This window comes from Heterocephalus glaber, unplaced genomic scaffold, assembly GCF_053883595.1.
Source record: "Heterocephalus glaber isolate CG9 unplaced genomic scaffold, H.glaber_assembly_v1.0 deba00001509, whole genome shotgun sequence".
NCBI lineage: Eukaryota > Metazoa > Chordata > Mammalia > Rodentia > Bathyergidae > Heterocephalus > Heterocephalus glaber.
Window position 1 is genome coordinate 4,609,974 of NW_028258325.1, and position 17,225 is coordinate 4,627,198.

At 52.8% G+C, this 17,225-nt stretch overlaps 1 protein-coding gene and 1 long non-coding RNA gene across 17 annotated transcripts in view; both read right to left on the reverse strand.

The window, feature by feature from the left end:
* Positions 1–17,225, reverse strand: part of Stk32b (serine/threonine kinase 32B) — a 332,979-nt gene that overhangs the window by 237,370 nt on the left and 78,384 nt on the right. For all 16 annotated transcript variants that reach the window (XM_087187328.1, XM_013073058.3, XM_004847305.4 and 13 more), the window contains one exon: positions 11,849–12,000. In XM_087187328.1, the coding sequence (XP_087043454.1) occupies positions 11,849–12,000 (152 nt within the window). The remainder of the gene's footprint in view (positions 1–11,848; positions 12,001–17,225) is intronic.
* LOC101707569 (uncharacterized) lies at positions 1,360–10,624 on the reverse strand. Its single transcript, XR_205355.3, has 2 exons — positions 5,111–10,624; positions 1,360–4,197 (listed from the first exon to the last, which is right to left on the reverse strand). It is a non-coding gene; the product is annotated as an uncharacterized LOC101707569 (long non-coding RNA).

The window sequence follows — 17,225 nt, forward strand, 5'->3', positions numbered from 1 at the left end:
GAGCGACCCCATAGATGCCAGCAGCAATGCCTTACTGTCTCCCTGGCCATCCGGAGTGCAATCAAATTGATGCCTAAATTCAACCATCTCTGGAGAAAGGAGGTGGAGCCTAGAGAAGCCTCCCAAGCCGTGTTTGCTGCTGATCCACTCAAGCTGCTCAGAAAGTCCAAGATGCCAGGAGCTACACTAAGGGGTACAACCGACTCCCCATCACTGAGCTGCGTTTGGCTTTCCAAAGAGACATTTCCTAAGCAAGAAACAGGGCAAGCTCCCTCCCTGGCTGAGTCTGGGCCAAAGCTGTCCACCCTCATACCTGTGGGGCCCACTCAGAGCCAGGGCTGGGGTGGTGCCCACGACACACAGGGCAGGTGCTAGGACCAGGTGCTGCCCATCAGCAAAGCTGCCCTTGTCCAAGAAGAGCTCCTGCCCCCTCCTCCAGGACCTGTTGAGTGTGCCCAGGTCACTCTCCTCCTGCTTCACCTACTCTCCTGCCCCAGGGGAGATGGGGCCCACCCAGTGGATCCCCTCATTTGCTGAGCCTGCTTCCCAATGTCAGCCTCTGCATCTCCAGCCAAAGCCAGCCGCATGTAGGGGTCCCAAGGAGAGGCCTGGCCCCTGCTTCGGCACCATGCCGTGCACACCACTCGGTACTGAGGTGCTGGCTCTTCCGTGGCTGCACCTTAGGGTCCCATGGGAGCTCGCTAACATCTGATGCCCGGCTCCAGTCTCAGATCAGCAGACATCCGGGGAGTGGGGCTCTGAACCCTGGGCAACAGGAAGCTCGGGCAAGCCAGGCTGTCATGGGGCTGCCATGTAGTACTCACTGTGGCTCACCCCTCTCTGCAGCTGCCTCTGGGTTCATGATTCGAGTGGAGGAAGAAGGCTTCATTTTGTTTTGGAACCTCAGCCAAGCTCTCCAAAACTGCTCTTGGCAGAACAGTGTGGGGAGACGCGAGGTGCTTGCCAATATATTAATAAGGCAGCGCTGTCCCATCTGCCAGAGATCCCTGGGGACCTGTGTGTCACCCCGCATCCTGGAGAAGAGTGGTGCGTGGGAGGAACTGGGCACCAAGTCTCCCTCACAAAGAGCACCAAAGACTTTCAACCGCTTTAAAAATAGAATGGCTTATTTCCAGACATCTTGGCCAGGTCCACAAATGACTTCAGGTGGCTCACAACATCCACTGAGAAAACCAAGTATGATAAAGATGCAAATAGAGATTTGGGAGCAAGGAACTGGAATGTCAAGTGGCAAGAAAAACGATGGGAAGGAGAGTGGAAAATGCAGACTCAAATCAAAGCAGGAAGTGGGGTATGTGCTGAGATTCTTTGAGGCCATAGAGCCACCAGCGACTTTCATTTCTTTTCTTTTTTTTTTTTTTGGTACCGGGGATCAAACTCGGGTCCTTGCACTTGCGCAGCAAGCAGCGAAACCACTGAGCTAAATCCCTGGCCCTTTTCTATGTGTGCGATTTCAATCAAAGAACTACACGATCCCTGTGTTAGAGATGATGCAATTGAGACTCAAGAGATGTCTGAAGTCTCGTAGCTGTGACCTGGCTATGAGTCTCTGCTCTTAGGCACTGGGTGGCCTCTCCAAGGTGGTTTAGCAGTCAGCTTTCTGTCACTATAATGAATACTCACAAGAAACAGCTTATGAAGAGGAAAGGTTTATTTGGGTTTGCAGCTTTGGAGGTTCCAGTCCACGATCAGGGGCCCTGTTGCTTGTAGGGTACATTCAGACAGGAAGTTATGGTCTAGCCATGGTTACCCCATGGGCAGGAAGCAAAGGAGAGGAAGTAGAAGGGGTGGGACGCCTACAGTCCACTTAGAAGCTGTACCCCAAGGGCCCAAAGACCACTTCCTAGCCCCCCCTTAAAGGTTCTGTCACCTCCCAGAAGTCCTCAGCCAAGCCCCAACATGAGGCCCTGTGGTAGACATTTAAAGCCCTAATGTTAGCAATGACACACACACACACACACACACACACACACACACACACGCACACACACGTCATTATCAGAAAGGAACAAGTATTTCAATTCCCTAGGAAAAACAAGTTTTTTTTCAAGCACTAAAGTCAGAAAACGTCATCTCTTGGGCAGAACTGAGGAAGGCTGAGAGAGGAACAGCCGGTGGGGCTCTGTGGCACACACAGAAACTCACCAGGCAGGCAGGGGTGGGAGGAAATTCTGGACAAACACACACAAGGGCCTGGGTCCCCATACGAAGCAGCTGGTGTTGGAGGCCAGGATGTGTGGCATGCAATGTGAGATTCTCTAATTTAATAATGTTTTTAAGCTTGGTCAATTTGGAAAACCAAAGAGAAAAGAAAAGAAAATTTAATTCAAAGAGGTAAAAAAAAAATCGTATTAAAACAAGCTCCACTAATTTGGAACATGCAGTAATTCAGAGAGGTAAATGGAAGCATTTGGAAGGCAGATTTACAATAGAAGCAAGATTGGAGATGCCAGTTCCACAGCACATAAGGAACCAATGGGTTTTCAGCTGTATGTGGTCACATAGCAACGAAGATATGCTAATGACAAGCACTTCATATATTCATTAAAGTAGGTCCCCGAGGTACCACTTCTGCACACACCTTATTAGTCCTTCTACCTTCTGCATGATGTTGATGCAGGGAGACCTGTTCATTCAGGTGGCTTCTGCACAAATCACCACCTTGCTGCCTTAATTAAAATGATCCTCATTTCATGTGCCTGCCTTTAGCTGGGCGTGAGGGTGAGAAGACAAGCCACAGCCATCCACCTGCTGCAAGGTCCTGTAAAGGCCAGGATGCCCTCGATTGTCACCTGGGTGCAAAACCCCACGCCTGCCTTGTGACTCCTCGGAAATCTCATTGCTCCTGGTACAGACCTTCAGGGTGTGGGCGAAACGGAAATCATGAGAGGGTCAGTGATTTTTCCCTCACTGCACCCCAGATAGGAGTGCAGAAAGATAGAGCAGCTGCCACTAGATAAAGACTGCATAGCAGGAGTTTCCCACTGGCCCAACACCAAACTCCGCCTTCCAGGGGTGTCTCTCAGCAGACAGTGCCTCCTGAGCTCGGGCAGGGAGGGCGCACACCCCCACCCCCGTGCTGCCTGTCTCTTCTTTGCTGCCTCCTGGGGACGGAGTGTGACACTGTCACCCCAGGGACGGTCAGGCTCAGTGTGGAGCACGTGGGGCGGAAAAGGGTCTTTCCCCACCCTTCACCCTCCAGGCGCTTGGAGACCCCAGAGGCTGAAGCACAGCAGTGGCTTCTCCTCTTGTCCCCAGGATGCAACTCACACATTCATTCGGACAGCACCCAGCGACCTAATGGCCAGTGACTTTCCAAAAGAATTACCAGCATTAAAAGGAGCCTATGACATGTGAATGCAAACTCCTCCAAGGCACCATCTTTATCCTCCAACAAATGAGCAAGGAGTTAGCGGGAAGAGCTGGAAGGGGCTTTCTGTCTGGTACAAATTCTCAAAGGCAATTTTATAGCACATTTCAAAAGCCTGTGTGATCTAGAGTGCTTACTGATGTCTATGAATTTATATTCTAGCAAATAATCAGGTGCACAGTGAACATCACTAATGAGAGCTAACTTTCAGGTGTACCCACCACTCACCACTGGGCACCATGTCCTGGCCCCAGGTAGACTGTGTGAAGTTCTTCCCTTTGTGAAGGAGGAATTGTCCATGCCAGGGTGGAAGGATGACAAGAACAGCCACATCTTGCATACAGAAGAGACACTGAGATGTAGAGGGAAGGCAGTGGGCTTCAGATACTCTTATTATTGTCATCGTCACTTGCTGAAAACCACAGCAATGTTCCACCATGACATATGACAAAATGAGATTTATCCCAAGAAGGGAGAGTGCATTGTGGATGATAAATTTATAATGTGATTAACCATATCTCACAATCAAGAAATCCAAACATCTGAGCATCTTGATGGTTCATTAAAAGGATCTAATAAAATTCAAAGTCAATTCCAAAGATCAATTTTAAAACCTTCTTAGGAAAACAAGAATGAAAAGATAACATCCAAAGACTTCCGGTGTGGCCCAACATGGGAACAAGTGAAGGATGTCACTACTGGAAAGGTGGAACACGTATTCTTCGTTGCATCATTCTCCCATTCTTCCAATATTGCTTGAGTGGATTCTTTGTGATTAAATCTCTCGTGGTCCAAAAATGGTGCCTCTATTTTGGTAGAGGAGATAAACAATGAGGACATTCCTGATCCTCAGATCCTGCCCACTGCATCTTCTCCTTTAATTCCCCTACTACGTATGGCATTAAAGGACTGCAAGAGAGTCCAGCTTGAACCATCTGTCACCAAGAGGATGACAAGTTGTGGCACAGAGTCAGCCAGACAGCCAGTGAGCTACAGAGCTGGGTGCCCCTACCAGCTCCACCCCCAGCGTCACTTATGCCACCCACAAGGTGACGATGTGCTAAGGTCCCCACCACTCCCTGGAATCTCTCACCCCACACCCTCCACTCATTTCCCACTTGCCTGCCCCGCCGGCGTCTGAGTGAGTCCTGGCGGGGCCTGGCTTTCAAAGGCCACTTCCAAGCCCTCCTGCTCATGGACAGAGACTAGCAGAGGTCCTGGCTGCACAGGAACCTGCTGCTTGTAAACGCATTGGAAAGGAAAGGAGAGGACCAGGTCTATATGGCGTCATGAGCCTGCTTGGCTCAAGGTCAGCATGAGCAAGGGCGGTACTGTGTACTTGGATTTATTCTTAGCTGCATATTCATGCCATGCATTCATTTTTCCTTTTTGTTTTCTTGCTCAGTAATAACTCATCTGCATTTGCAGACTGATGATATGGAGGGACAGTCGTGGCTTGACATTGGCCTGTCCTTACCACTTTCCTGTCCCCGTCAACCTCCACCTTAGACAGGGGAAGTGCGGCAGGCTTGGCATGAAGATAAATGACTACTACCACATAAGGGTCTAATGACACCATGCAAATTCTCTGGTATGTATTTTTAGGATAGCTTACTATTTAAGACAACTGAAGTTAGTTTTTTCGAGGGGAAATATCACATTATAAGAAATCAAGTCCATATAAACACGAAAGTGAGCTGATATGAAAATGTCAAGTACCTAACAATGCAGAGTTCTCAGATAAAAAGTGCACACGCAGCACGTAACCCTGGGCCTTCTGATGCCCTTCTCCAGGGTGTCACAGACTGGATCGCCATCTAGAAAATGGGTAATCACTTGGCAGGGTCACTCAACAGTTCTTTTACTGGTGCAATGTGTCCAGGGCACCAGGTTGTTGGCCCAGGGAAGGAAAAGTAGGAGGGGAGGAAGTGGAAAGCCAGCAGGTATGAGTCTGATTGATGTACATTTTATAAACATGGAATTCCCTACTTCTGGTGAGTGAAGAGCCACAGACCTCTGCAGAACCCATTGGAAAATCAAAGATGTGTGCCCTACTAATCAGAAAGGAAATATGCTCCTAGTATGAATTACAGACAGAATAATGAAAAATGGAAACTGGAAAGAATATTTGAGATCAAGAAACATGAAAGTTCATCCTTTAATTGCTCCAGCATGAGGGTCTGCACATAACCTCAGCACGTTATGGGGATAATCTATCTCCCATGCAAAGTGTGTCCTCCCGTGCTGGGAGCGAAGGCTTAGGACAGGCACAGGGAAAGGTTCCTGTCCCATGAGGGTCCCACAGCCCACTGGGATGGGCAGCTCCTCCCAACCCACCGTGTCCCGAGCAGTGGGCCAGGTACAAACATCCAATGCAACATAACAAATGAACTGTCAGGCGGCCACGGTGACAGATCCTCCTTTAGAGCCTGGGATTGCTGCAGAGAGCACTGCAAGCAGGAGCCCAGGCTGCAGAGGGTTTGCGCCCGTTGGTGATGGGAAACAGTCTAAGATACAAGCAAATGGACTGACAGAGACAGAGCGAGGGAGTGTGCTGGGGTCCGGGCCTGGACGTCTCCGAGAGGGGCAGCAATGCTCGGAAAGGGCAGGGGGTGGCGGATGCCTTCCTCAGTGGCTGCATGAAGGGAGGGGATGGGGGAGACTGGGACCACCCTTGGGAGCAGAGAGTGGGAAGACAGCAGCACAGAGCTTGGACCTGGGTCCGTCCTCTGAGACGCTGCTGAGGTCTGAAGTCGTTCCTCAAACCTGTATGCTGATAATACTGGGCAGGAGCTAGCGTTAGAGGAGGTCCTGAGCAGGGGCCCCGGGCGGCACTAGTGGCTTCAGACGGCTAGAAGAGATGAGCCAGCACACTTGCCCTTTCTCCCTGGAGCTGCCCTCTGCCAGGCTACGATGCAGCTAGAGTCCTTGCCCGAAGCCAGCACCCTGCACGTACTTGCCCAGCCTCCAGCACCGTGAGCCAAATGACTTGTGTTCTTTAAAATGACCCAGGCTCGGATTTTTCTCACAGCCACAGAAAATGGACCAACACATGGTTCTAGAAAAGTAAGACTCGTAGAAGCAGAGGGTAGGAGGTCAGCCGGGCAGTGGAGGAGGAGACAAGGGGAACGTTGGTCACAAGACCGACAGGTGTCTGAGGATTTAGCGTATGGCACGGTGACTGTGACAGTTCATCTTGGCTGTCAACTTGCCTGGATTGAAAGATGCCTTGAAAATCAGCACAGCACATTCCCTGGTGTGTCTGTGAGGGGAGAAAACTGAGGTTTCCCAGGGATGTGCACCCCGGGGGAGATTTCCCACAGCCACTCCCATCAGGAGCACAGACCTGACACTTCCTCCTTTTCCTGTGGGAAGCCATTCTTCCCCCGGGGAAGGCCCATTATCTACTCATCTTCATACTTCTAGGGCTTTGCTCTGTGCTTGCCCCCCAGAAGGGGAGTTTCAAGGGGCCCTAGCTTTGGTGTTCTGTCTGGGCCCGGGAGGTCCATCCTGGAGCCAGTTCCTGCTGGCCCTTGTGAATCAGCTGCTGAATTTCAGAACGGTTGGTAGACGGAAATCAAGCACGCTGGGGGGAGTCACACTTGGAGAATGGCCACACTGCAGATCAGGGTTTGTGTCCCTTCCTTTACCCCAGGGAGCCGGGTGCTAAGCACTGACTGGTACACCACTGCCTCTACTCCCAGGGCCGCCGTTCATGAGCTCTGCAATCTCAGTAAACAAATAAACCCCCATGGCTGCCCGGTGGATTGCTGGGTCTCCCACCCGCTCACAGGACTTGCCCAGCACACTGGGGACCAGTCCCTGGCCCAGCTGCACCCTCTCTGAGCCATGTGTAGCCCCTGGCTCTTCACATTCCCCTCCCGCAGCTCAGTGGGGCTCTCTGAATGTCAGGGTGCAGCCTGGCACCTCCTGTAGCTCACACTCGCAGGCCCCAGTTTGCCCCTTCAGAATCACAGCCCCGTCCCCATGCCACCAAAGAAAGGTCAGGAATCTAGCACCCTCAAAGCATGGCTGAAGCCACAGAGATGCTGCATGAGTCAAAATAGACCAGGATGAGAAATGGACCCTGGACATTGAGCATCACCTCTTCCCTGTGATGCTTGAGGTTGCCATGGTGATGAGAGTGTCCCAGAGATGCCAGAGACTGAAGAAAACCCTACTAGTTGGAACTGGCCTTCTCCTCTCTGAGTATGGGGAATGGACCGGGACACCCCTTGATACACAGGGCATGGTGGGAGTTTGAAATCTATCATTTTAAAGTGATCTTGGGTCACCAGAGGACACTACTGAAGATGGGCGAGGAGGACAGGACTGCACAGGCACAGTCAGTGTGACACTGCTCTTCCATCATCAGCAGGCTCTGTGATGAGGGGTCGCATTGTTCTACACATCCAGCACAGCACTTGGCCCATCACGGGCCCATAACAGACCAAACGGATGCATTCACTGATAGCAGTGCTGGCAACACAGCTGTGAACAAGGCACAGTGCCCTCCTGGAGTGCCTCACTGCTAATGCAGGGAACAGAAGCGAAGTGGAGCTGCTGGGCCTTCGCCAGGCTGGAAGAGGCCACCACTGGGAGTGGGGCATCCTGCAGAAGCTCAAAGGAGCAGATGGTGGCTGCATAGGACCCCCAAGAGGACAGCAGCCATGCTGGGTCTGGATCTCTGGACCCTGGAGAATCAGGCCGGTACCTGGCACCAGCAAAGCCCAGTAGATACCTGAGAAGGAGCAGAATTCTCAGAGTGGGCCCAGGGGAGGGGGGATACACATTCCAGGCTGAGCAGCAGCGTGTGTGAGAGAATGGAGGGGTAAGAACAGCAGCACATATGTATCAAACACTCCACAAGCCCATCAGAGTGGCTGCCACTCCCAGGAACCAAGATGGCAGCAGGACTGGACATGGTGGCAGAGGCCGCATCACACAAGGGCATTTATTCTGGGGCCTGCGGGGAGCCCCCATGGCACCGTTGGCAGAGGAGTGGCAGGCTCAGTTGGCCCTTTGATAAACAAGATTTGCCTCCCATAGGGCAAAGTGGGGACAGGTAACTGTGGCTGAAGCTTGGAATGCAACTTAAGAGGCTGGAGCCACAGCCAGAGCCAGTGACGATGACTTCTATAGAACGATGCAGCTTGGCAGCTGCAGATAAATCCTTTGTCACGGGTCCCCAGGGACCTCCAGTCAATGTGCTCCCCCAGCCTCTTTGGCTGCCCCCTGCTTCAGCCAGGGCAGCTCTGCCCTTAAATATTTATTTAATTTCCTCTTAATTGAAGGTCTCAACACTTAAGACCTTGCTACCGATTTCTGTGGCTTTCTTGGCTCACAGTGACATGTAGACATCTGGGTATTGACTACCACTCACAGAAGGCTCTAGAAACAAAGGGCAGTTAGAAGTGCTGTGCCAGCTTCAGGAATCTGTGGTCGCCAGCCCCAACACACCGGCCAGGTGTTTCCAGTCAAGTTGTGTTGACAGAGCAGCAGGTGCCCCTTTGTTGATTGTAAACAAAGCATCTGAACAATGAGTCTAGTAAACACAGCCAAATGGGGAAATGGAAATGAATTTTGGACACAGTATGAAAACACGCATGAACCACCTACTCATGAACCTTCATTCAGGAAATAGTCTGGCACTGAAAGCTCAGGAAACTGAAAGCTTCCACATCCGGTGCTGTAGGAGATGCACACAGTCCACACCCCGAGACCGGAGCCACCTGACTGCTAAGGGCTCAGCCAGCCAGAACTGACCTCGGACACAAGTGACCCAGCAGGCCTTCCTGGGTGGTTCTGCCTGTCCTAGACTTAGGGATACTTGGTTTCTACTAGATGACCCCCTAAAGCCTCCTGGGATCACAGACAGGACCTTCGGAAGGTGACTGGATTACAAGGATATCACAGCTGGCTGGGTGTTAGGAGGCGGGGCCTGTGGAAAGAGGCGTCACTGGGGCGTGGCCTGGAAGGGTTCATCTCCCTCCTGGTCCCTCCCTTCTCTCTGCTTCCTGGGCCCCAAGCCGTGAGCAGCTCTCCTCCACCAGGCCCCTTCGCCGTGCTGCCCTGCCTTGGAGCCAGCAGACTGGGGACTGAAATGAGCCTAAGTACACCTCTTTCCCTTTAAGTTGTGGGGGTCCTATGTTGTGTCTCAGCCAGGAGGAAAGTGGCCAAGAGTACACATCACCTGTCTAATTTATAGAACAACTTGAGGACTTCTTTATTCTTTCATTTCTGTTTTACAAATAAGGAAACAGACATTGACAGGCAAATGGCCTTACTCTTACGGTCTCAGTGTTACCAGCTCCAGCTGCTGCACCAACACCAGCGGACTGGCATCATGGTTCTCACAGCTCTGCAGGCTGGGCTTCTGGGCTCAGGGCAGCAGCTGCATCCAGGCCTGCTGAGGAGTCTCTTTCGGGATTGCCGACGGCCACCTTCTCACTGTGTTCTCAGCTTCCTTTCTCTCCCTCGCATCAGCCACCATCTTGGCAGATTACGGCCTCCCTCTATGACTTCAGCCATATTCACCTCCACAATTCCCCATTTCCACATATGGTTACTGTGAAGTTAGGGACCCAGTCTACCAATCAGGGACGCGCGCACTGGTCCGTGGCGACCTCAGGGCTGGTGAGGTGGAGCTGGGACTGGACCGGGAGGTCAGACCTTGGAGCCACGTGCTGAGCCCCTGTCCTCTGCTCCAGCGCCCTCCCCAGGCCACCCTCCCTCTCTGGGGTGATTTTTCTTTTTCATTCTCTCTTGCTGTGTTTGTCTGAAGCTCAGGAGACTGGCTTCATTGCAAAACAGGTGGAAATATGCAGGCCTGGTGGGATTCTGGCTCATTGTCGCTTTCTTATATACTTTATCTTCTGTATTTTGCAAAGAATGGAGGTTATTTTTCTGATTAGAAATTTATTTCTTTTTGTGCCAGGGATTTAGCTCAGTGGTTCCACCGCCTGCCTGAAAGCACAAGGTCCTGAGTTTGATCCCCGGTACCAAAAAAACAAAAGAAATTTATTTTTTTTAAATTCTCTTGTCCAGTATCAAAATAGTAAGGTTACTTCCCCCAAATGATGGAAGAGTCGGATGAATAACTTTCTGTACCTACCCAGACTTGATGCCCCATATCTGGCCAGGGTTTTCCACGTGGAAATGCCAAATTGGGGCCCACACCACACCCACCTTGATTTTCCCAGACAGAAAGACCTGTGTGCCCTCTTATTCTTCACCCACCTAAGGCTCCAAGTGCCTCTGGGTACGAAGAGCGTGGACCTCACCGGAGCCAGCAAGCGAGCAAGAAGCACATGGTGGACGTTCCCATCGGGGTCGCCTTGCCACCGTCAAGGTCAGGAGTGAACGCAGCTGCTGAAGGAGCCACTCTGAATTCCTTTCCCAGAGCAGCCAGCCCTCACTCCTCCCACTAAATCCAGCTTAAGAAACTTCGAGGAGCCGGCCCTGTGGAGGCTGGGTTAGACTCCCAGAGGGAAGCACAGGAAGCAGCCCAGCTTCCCAGGAGGAGGCATTTCTCAGAGACGGTGAGAAAACCAGCAATGTGGGTGCTCGGTGGCAAAGGCTGTGTTGGGTCCACACGGGCAAGGCAGAGGCCATGAGGAACGCTCACCCAGCCCATGTGGCGGCCACAGCTCCTGTGCTGGGGGTACCTATGCTTGAGCCAGGAACGTGCAGGAGCTGGATGGGTCACTGAAGGAAATGGGGACGCAAGGTCTCCAGGAAAAGGAGATGCTTCATACAGGCAGTGCACATCTGTAATCCTAGCACTCTGGAAGGCTGAGGTAGGAGGATGGGAAGTTCTAGCCCAGCCTGGGGATCTTAGCAAGACCCTGTCTCAAAATAAAGAAGGTTCTGGAATGCGGATTACGACAGGCCTTGTGGGCCAGATTCAGGACCTGGAATTGAGCACATCCATCCATGCTGTGCTCCCTCTGCATGGAGTGAAACTCGGGCTCCCAGTTGTCCTCCTGTGACTGGCACAACAGAAGTGACCTTCTGAAGAGCTGGACTCCCTGTGAAGATGCTACGAGGCATGGTCTCACCACATGCCATGTATTTTCTCCAATGCACAAAACCTTCTCTGTTAAACCTATCTTCAGCCCAGATTCCTCAGATCAGAGAACAGAGTGAAACTGAACACGAAACACAGGCCTAAGACTTCAGCAGCCAGCGAAGGCGGCAAGGGCCCTGGACGCTGGAACCTGGGCATCTCATCCCCGCCTCATGGCCATGCTCACTGAAGCCACACACCGCAGGGCAGGACTCACACCCATGACGCATGACCAGAGCGTGAGTCCCTGGGTGGGCTGGGGACAGGCGGGCTGGGATGGACCTGGCCGGGAATCCATGCAGAAAGAGAACACGAAAAGATAGGGTGCGCAGCGGCAAGGGGGTGCATCCAGTAGGGACGGGGCGTCCAGAGCTGGCACAGCCACTCACCACAGGTTGACCAGGAGCGGGTGCTCCAGCCCCTGCATGATCTGCAGCTCCCGGAACACGTTCCGCACTTCATCGCGCTCGATGCACTTCTGCTTGTTCATGTACTTCATGGCATACATCTTCTTCGTGTCTCGCTTCTGCACGATGCACACCTGACCAGCAGAACACGAAAAGCAAGGTCAGCCCCTCCCTGCGCTTCACACCCGGGCTCCAGTCTCCTCTGTGCACCTGGAAGCCCAAACCTCCCTGCGCCTGTCAAGCGTGGCATGGGCCCAGCGTCATCCCTTTAGTATCAGCAGCTCTGCTGGGGAAGCAGGAGCAGGTTCAGGAGCCAGAAGCTGCAGTGTGACCTGGAGAGCTCGAAGCAGGAGGAAAGCAGGCAAGGGCACCAGCAACCACAGCCCTGGAACTCGCGTGTGCACACCCTGTGCCAGACCCTGTCCTAGTGACATTTGTGCCCCTGGGACATTTGTGTACATGCAGGCGCGCTGAGGACCTGTCCAGTGACACAGCCCTGGAGCACAGGTGTGCATGGGAGCTGCAAACCCTATCTGTGCCTGAGTGATTCCTGTGCCTTCCCCACCTCGGAGCACACCTGCCTGGCATCTGTCTCCCCTCTGCCTGGGGACACTTCCCTGCCAAGCAGAGCCCACTCCAGCCCAGGCAACAGAGCAGCAATGCCAGAAAATCAGTGTTCTCAACCCAAGCCCTTTACTGAAGGGAAGGGGTCCAGCACCCAGGTGCCCTTGTCTGCTGGGTGGGAAGTCGAAGGCTGGTGTTTCTTGCTGCCTCCGCAGTAGGCCAGGGCTGGTGGGGAACAGGCCTGACTTTCCTCCTCGCACGGGTCCTCCTGCTGCTCCTCCCCTATTCCCTGCCCAGTTCACCGGGAGGTTTCTTTGTCTCCTCTTCCTTCCCTCAGACCCTCCTTCTGGGGAATGCCAGCCATGGTGCCAGGTTCTGGGGAGCCATGACAGCCCCGCGTAGTGTGAGCCCTGGTGCAGGCCAGGTACTGACAACTGTCTCTGATCAACTCTGTAATCTGTGGGGCACGCCTCCACCCTCCCTCTAGTGGGAGAAGCCCAGGTGTCATGATGAACCTGCCACATTCCCTGAAGCCACTGCATGCTGGGGTAGGATTCACACTCATGTCTGGTGACGAAGAGTGAGTCCCTGGGTGGGGTGGGGACAGGCTTTTGAGATGGATCTGCCCAGGAATCCATGTAGGAGAGCACGAAAAGACAGGATGGGCCAAGGGCAAGGGGGTGCAGTGCAGCAGGGATGGGGCACGGGTGGTGCCTCAGAGTCACACATGGCCAGAGACATACGTGGGCCACATGGCCTAGAACAGGAACAGTAGCAGGCCTGGGGATCCACTCTTTCCAACAGTGTGGTGAGGAACAGTGTCCCTTCCCTCAGTGCCACAGGTCAGGCAGCTTACACAGAAGGAACATGTGGTCTCCAAGCTTTGGGGACCAAAAGTCCAAGTTCAAGGTGCAGGCAGGGCAGCTCCCTCTGAAGGATCACAGGGAGGACACCTGGCTCCCCCACCTCTGTGTCTGTCTCAGGACCCAAATTTGCATCTTTTAATATGGACACCAATCACAGCAGTTTATGGTGTACTCTAATCCAGTATGACCCATCTTAAATACTTATATCTGCAAAAAAACCTATACTTTATTTTCTTTGTTTTCAGTAACCTACAGTCAATTATTGCCTGAAAATCCTGAATGGAAAATTTCAGAGATGAATAAATATCATGCTGTTCTAAGTACCACAGTGAAATCCCACATTGTCCCACTCTACCCTTCCAGGGTATGCATCATCCCTGTGCCAGCGTATCCATGCTGTATATACTACCCACACGATAATCATTTGGCAGCCCTCCAGGTGGTCATATAGACTGATGTGATGCCACGTTGCCTGGGTCCAAGTAGCCCTTACACACTAGCCTGAAGCTGTGTCACCTCCTTCATTTTGTGCCATCTTATAGTATCACAATTGGGGCAAGCAGAGGACCATAAGGTATACTGAGAGAGAAAAGGAAAGATCACATTCAAATAACCCTTACTACAGTAATTATTAAGATGGTTCCATTGTATTATGTTATTGTTGGCGATCTCTGACTGTGCCTGACCCATAAATTATCACTCTATCACTGGAAGGCATGTATAGGAAAAATACAGTATGAATAGTTTGGTACTATTGAGGTCTCAGGCATTTACCACTGGAGGTCTGAGAACATATCCCCCAAGGTTTAAGGGAGATTACTATGCCTCCAAATAAGGTTAGGTTCTGGGGTTTCAGGAGGATTCCAATTTGGGGGATGCTATTCAAATAGTCCTGGTATTATTCCTATCCCTACCCACAGATAAGGGAAAGGAGGGCCCAGTCCTTGCTCTAGGCTCAAGTCTGAAGCTCAGGCTCCCTATCTCCTGGGAAAGGGGTGCACTGGAAGACCCTGGCAGGAAGACAGTGGGCAGGGGGACCAGGCTAGAGCTCAGGTTTTCTCCTGGCTCCATGGGTTGCTCTTCTGCTGGATGTCAGACCCACATAATCTCTGAGGAGCTGGTAATCTCCAGGGACAGAGATAGGACAGAGAGGCCAAGCCTGCATCTGACTCTAGCTCTGGTCCTCCCTGAACCGAGTTAGATTCACCCTGCACCATGGGGTGAACCTCAAGGAGAACAAGGAAGTATGAGGAAGGTGACAAATGTCACTTGAATTAAACAGCACATGTCACAAAACCTCCAAAAAAATCCAATCGATGGCATGAGGTTGAAGGTCTGTGGAACTCCCATTGGCAGCAAACTGGAAAATAAGAAAGAAACTCAGGCAGGCACAGACGCCTCGTGCAAAGGAAGGCCGGCGTGGTGGGGATCCAGGCTGATTTCTGCACCCCGGAGCCCACGAAAGAAGGCAGACAGGAGAGGCAAGACAAGGCCACCGCGCCGCGGGCCTCTCGTCTCCACTTCTCTGCTGCGTCCTCACCAACAGCTGCCTCGAGGGCTGGGGGCTGGCATCCAGCAGACTCACTGCACTGTGCTGAGAACATGAGGCTGGGACTAGAGTTGTGGGAGGTCCAGGCAAAGACATCCGCCCATCCATGGGTTCCGAAGGGCAGAGATTGCCAGGAAGGCAGCAGGGCGCTGACCTTGGCTCCATGAGGGCTCAGGAATTAGAGCAGCTCTCAAAACCCAGTTCAACTCCAGCTACTAGGAGACAGAGAAGCTAATGTGGAATAAAGAGGGCTGGAGAGTCTGATGCACAGAGTGGGGACAGAGCTCTGGCTACACAGGGACGGAGACACGGCTTGAACTCTGGGCCACTCTGACCAGGGCTGAAATCCCCTCTCTGCTGTGCAACTGGGGGGAAGTGGCCCACCCTCTCTGGGCCTGTGCTCAGCAGAGCTTTTGCTCTTCACCATGGAGAACGAGGTGAGAAGTCAGCAGACTGCAGCCTGGCAGCGCCCGGGCAGGATGCATCCACGCCACCCCGGTCTCAGGCTTCTGGCTTCCAGAGGAGGGAGAAACCAACGCCACTGGTCTGGTGCTGAGGTTAGGGCAGCCCGGACAGACTCACTCGGAAAAGCGCCTTTGAGACTGAACTAAGGGTCCCAAGATGAAGACACCCAGGATTTGGGGACCTGGGTCAAATGACAAGCGTAAAGGAGAGAAGACAGTGGGAGCCACAGGAGGGCCAGCAGAGATTGGGTGTCGCAGCCCCATGCCAGGTTCACACTGAGGCCCTGGCAGCCACAGGGGCCAGGCAGGGGTGTGGGACAGGCAACCTCAGCCCCCCCCCCCCCTTGGTTTAAGCCACCATGAGGCAGGTTTTGTTTCATGCTGTTGACCTCAACTGACACACAAACTGTGACTTTTCACAGCACACATATCCCATGTGGGCTCTGGTCAATGGTGGCCTCACTGGGGTCATCCAAAGTTGATCTCAATCTGGGAGGCTGAGGCAGGAGGATGGCAAATTTGAGCCCAACCTGGGCAACTTAGTGACTTAAGGAGACCTTATTTCAAAAAAAAGTAAAACAAAAAGAGGGTGTTACTGGGGATGTAGCTCAGTGCGAAGGTCCTGTGTTCAGTCTTCGGTACCACAGGAATAAAAAAGTTGGCCTCAAGTAACACTCATTTGCTTGAATATTTCTCCCATAAAAACATACTGCATGCTTGCTGCAGGCCTGGTAGCATGGGGGACATGGAGACCGCACACTGCTGGGATACAAGGGTTAGGGACAATCAGACATGGCCTGGCCCTGCTCCCTCCTCTCCACCCAGCCCTAGGCCATTTCTGGGGCTGTCCTGTCCCCTCAGGGGCCACAGGGCCGTCCCCAGGCTCTGTGCCACCACTGTGCTGTGGCCCTAAGCCCACACCCACACAACTGTCCACCGTGTCATTTCCCCATCAAAGCCCCGGGCAGCAGGGACTCACCTCTCCTCTGTTCCGTGTTGTCCCTCAGTGCCCATCACAGAGCAGGCCCCTGGGTGGCACTGGTCCATGAAGGAATGACCACCGCTAGGAGGTGCAGTGCTGCAGGAGAGTGGCTAAGGACTCCAGGAGAGAGGGACTGGGGAGGGCACCCTGCAAAGATGGTGTCTGGGCTGCATGTCGGGTGCCCAGGGCTGGCCTCATGGGGACAGAGGTGCTGGTGTCATCCCCACTTCCTCCTCCGGGTCATGGGGATGAGAGCTGTGCCTACCTGAAAGGGCTAAGAGGGCCCAAGGGTAGACAAGGGAGCTGCTTGTGTTGGTTGGCTTTGGGACAAAATACCAGAGAATCAACTTAAAAGCCGGGAGTGTTAGTTTGGCTCGTGGTTTCAGAGGGTTCAGTCTAGGGCCAGTTGGCTCTTTGCTTTAGGACTCTGGTGAGGCAGGAACATCACGGTGAAAGAGTATGGTGGAAGAAGGCTGCTCACAGTATAGTGGCCAGGAAGCAAAGAGACAGCAAGGCAGCCAGAGAGGAGGGGCTGAGACAAGACACAGTCCCCAAGGCCACGCCCCCCATTGCCCACTCCCTTCATCTAGGCCCCACTTCCTATTTCCATCACCTGCCAATGTCATCATCAAATTAGGAATCCACCCATGGATGAACACACTAAGGAAGTTGGAGCCTTTGTGATCCGGTCACCGCTCCAAACCCCATCAGCTGGTGACCACGAATTTGGGAGACATTTCAAGTCCAAACCATAATATCCCTTGTTACGACTGAAACAGGCCCTCCTTGTGGCTGCTGTGAAGACGGGGATGGTCAGAAGACACCCAAAAAGGACCCTGGAGACTCACCATGGTGTGTGGTTCATCATTCTGCATCACCTTGGCTGGGCCGTGGTGACTGATGCGTGGTCAAACTTGACTGTGGGCATGTGTGT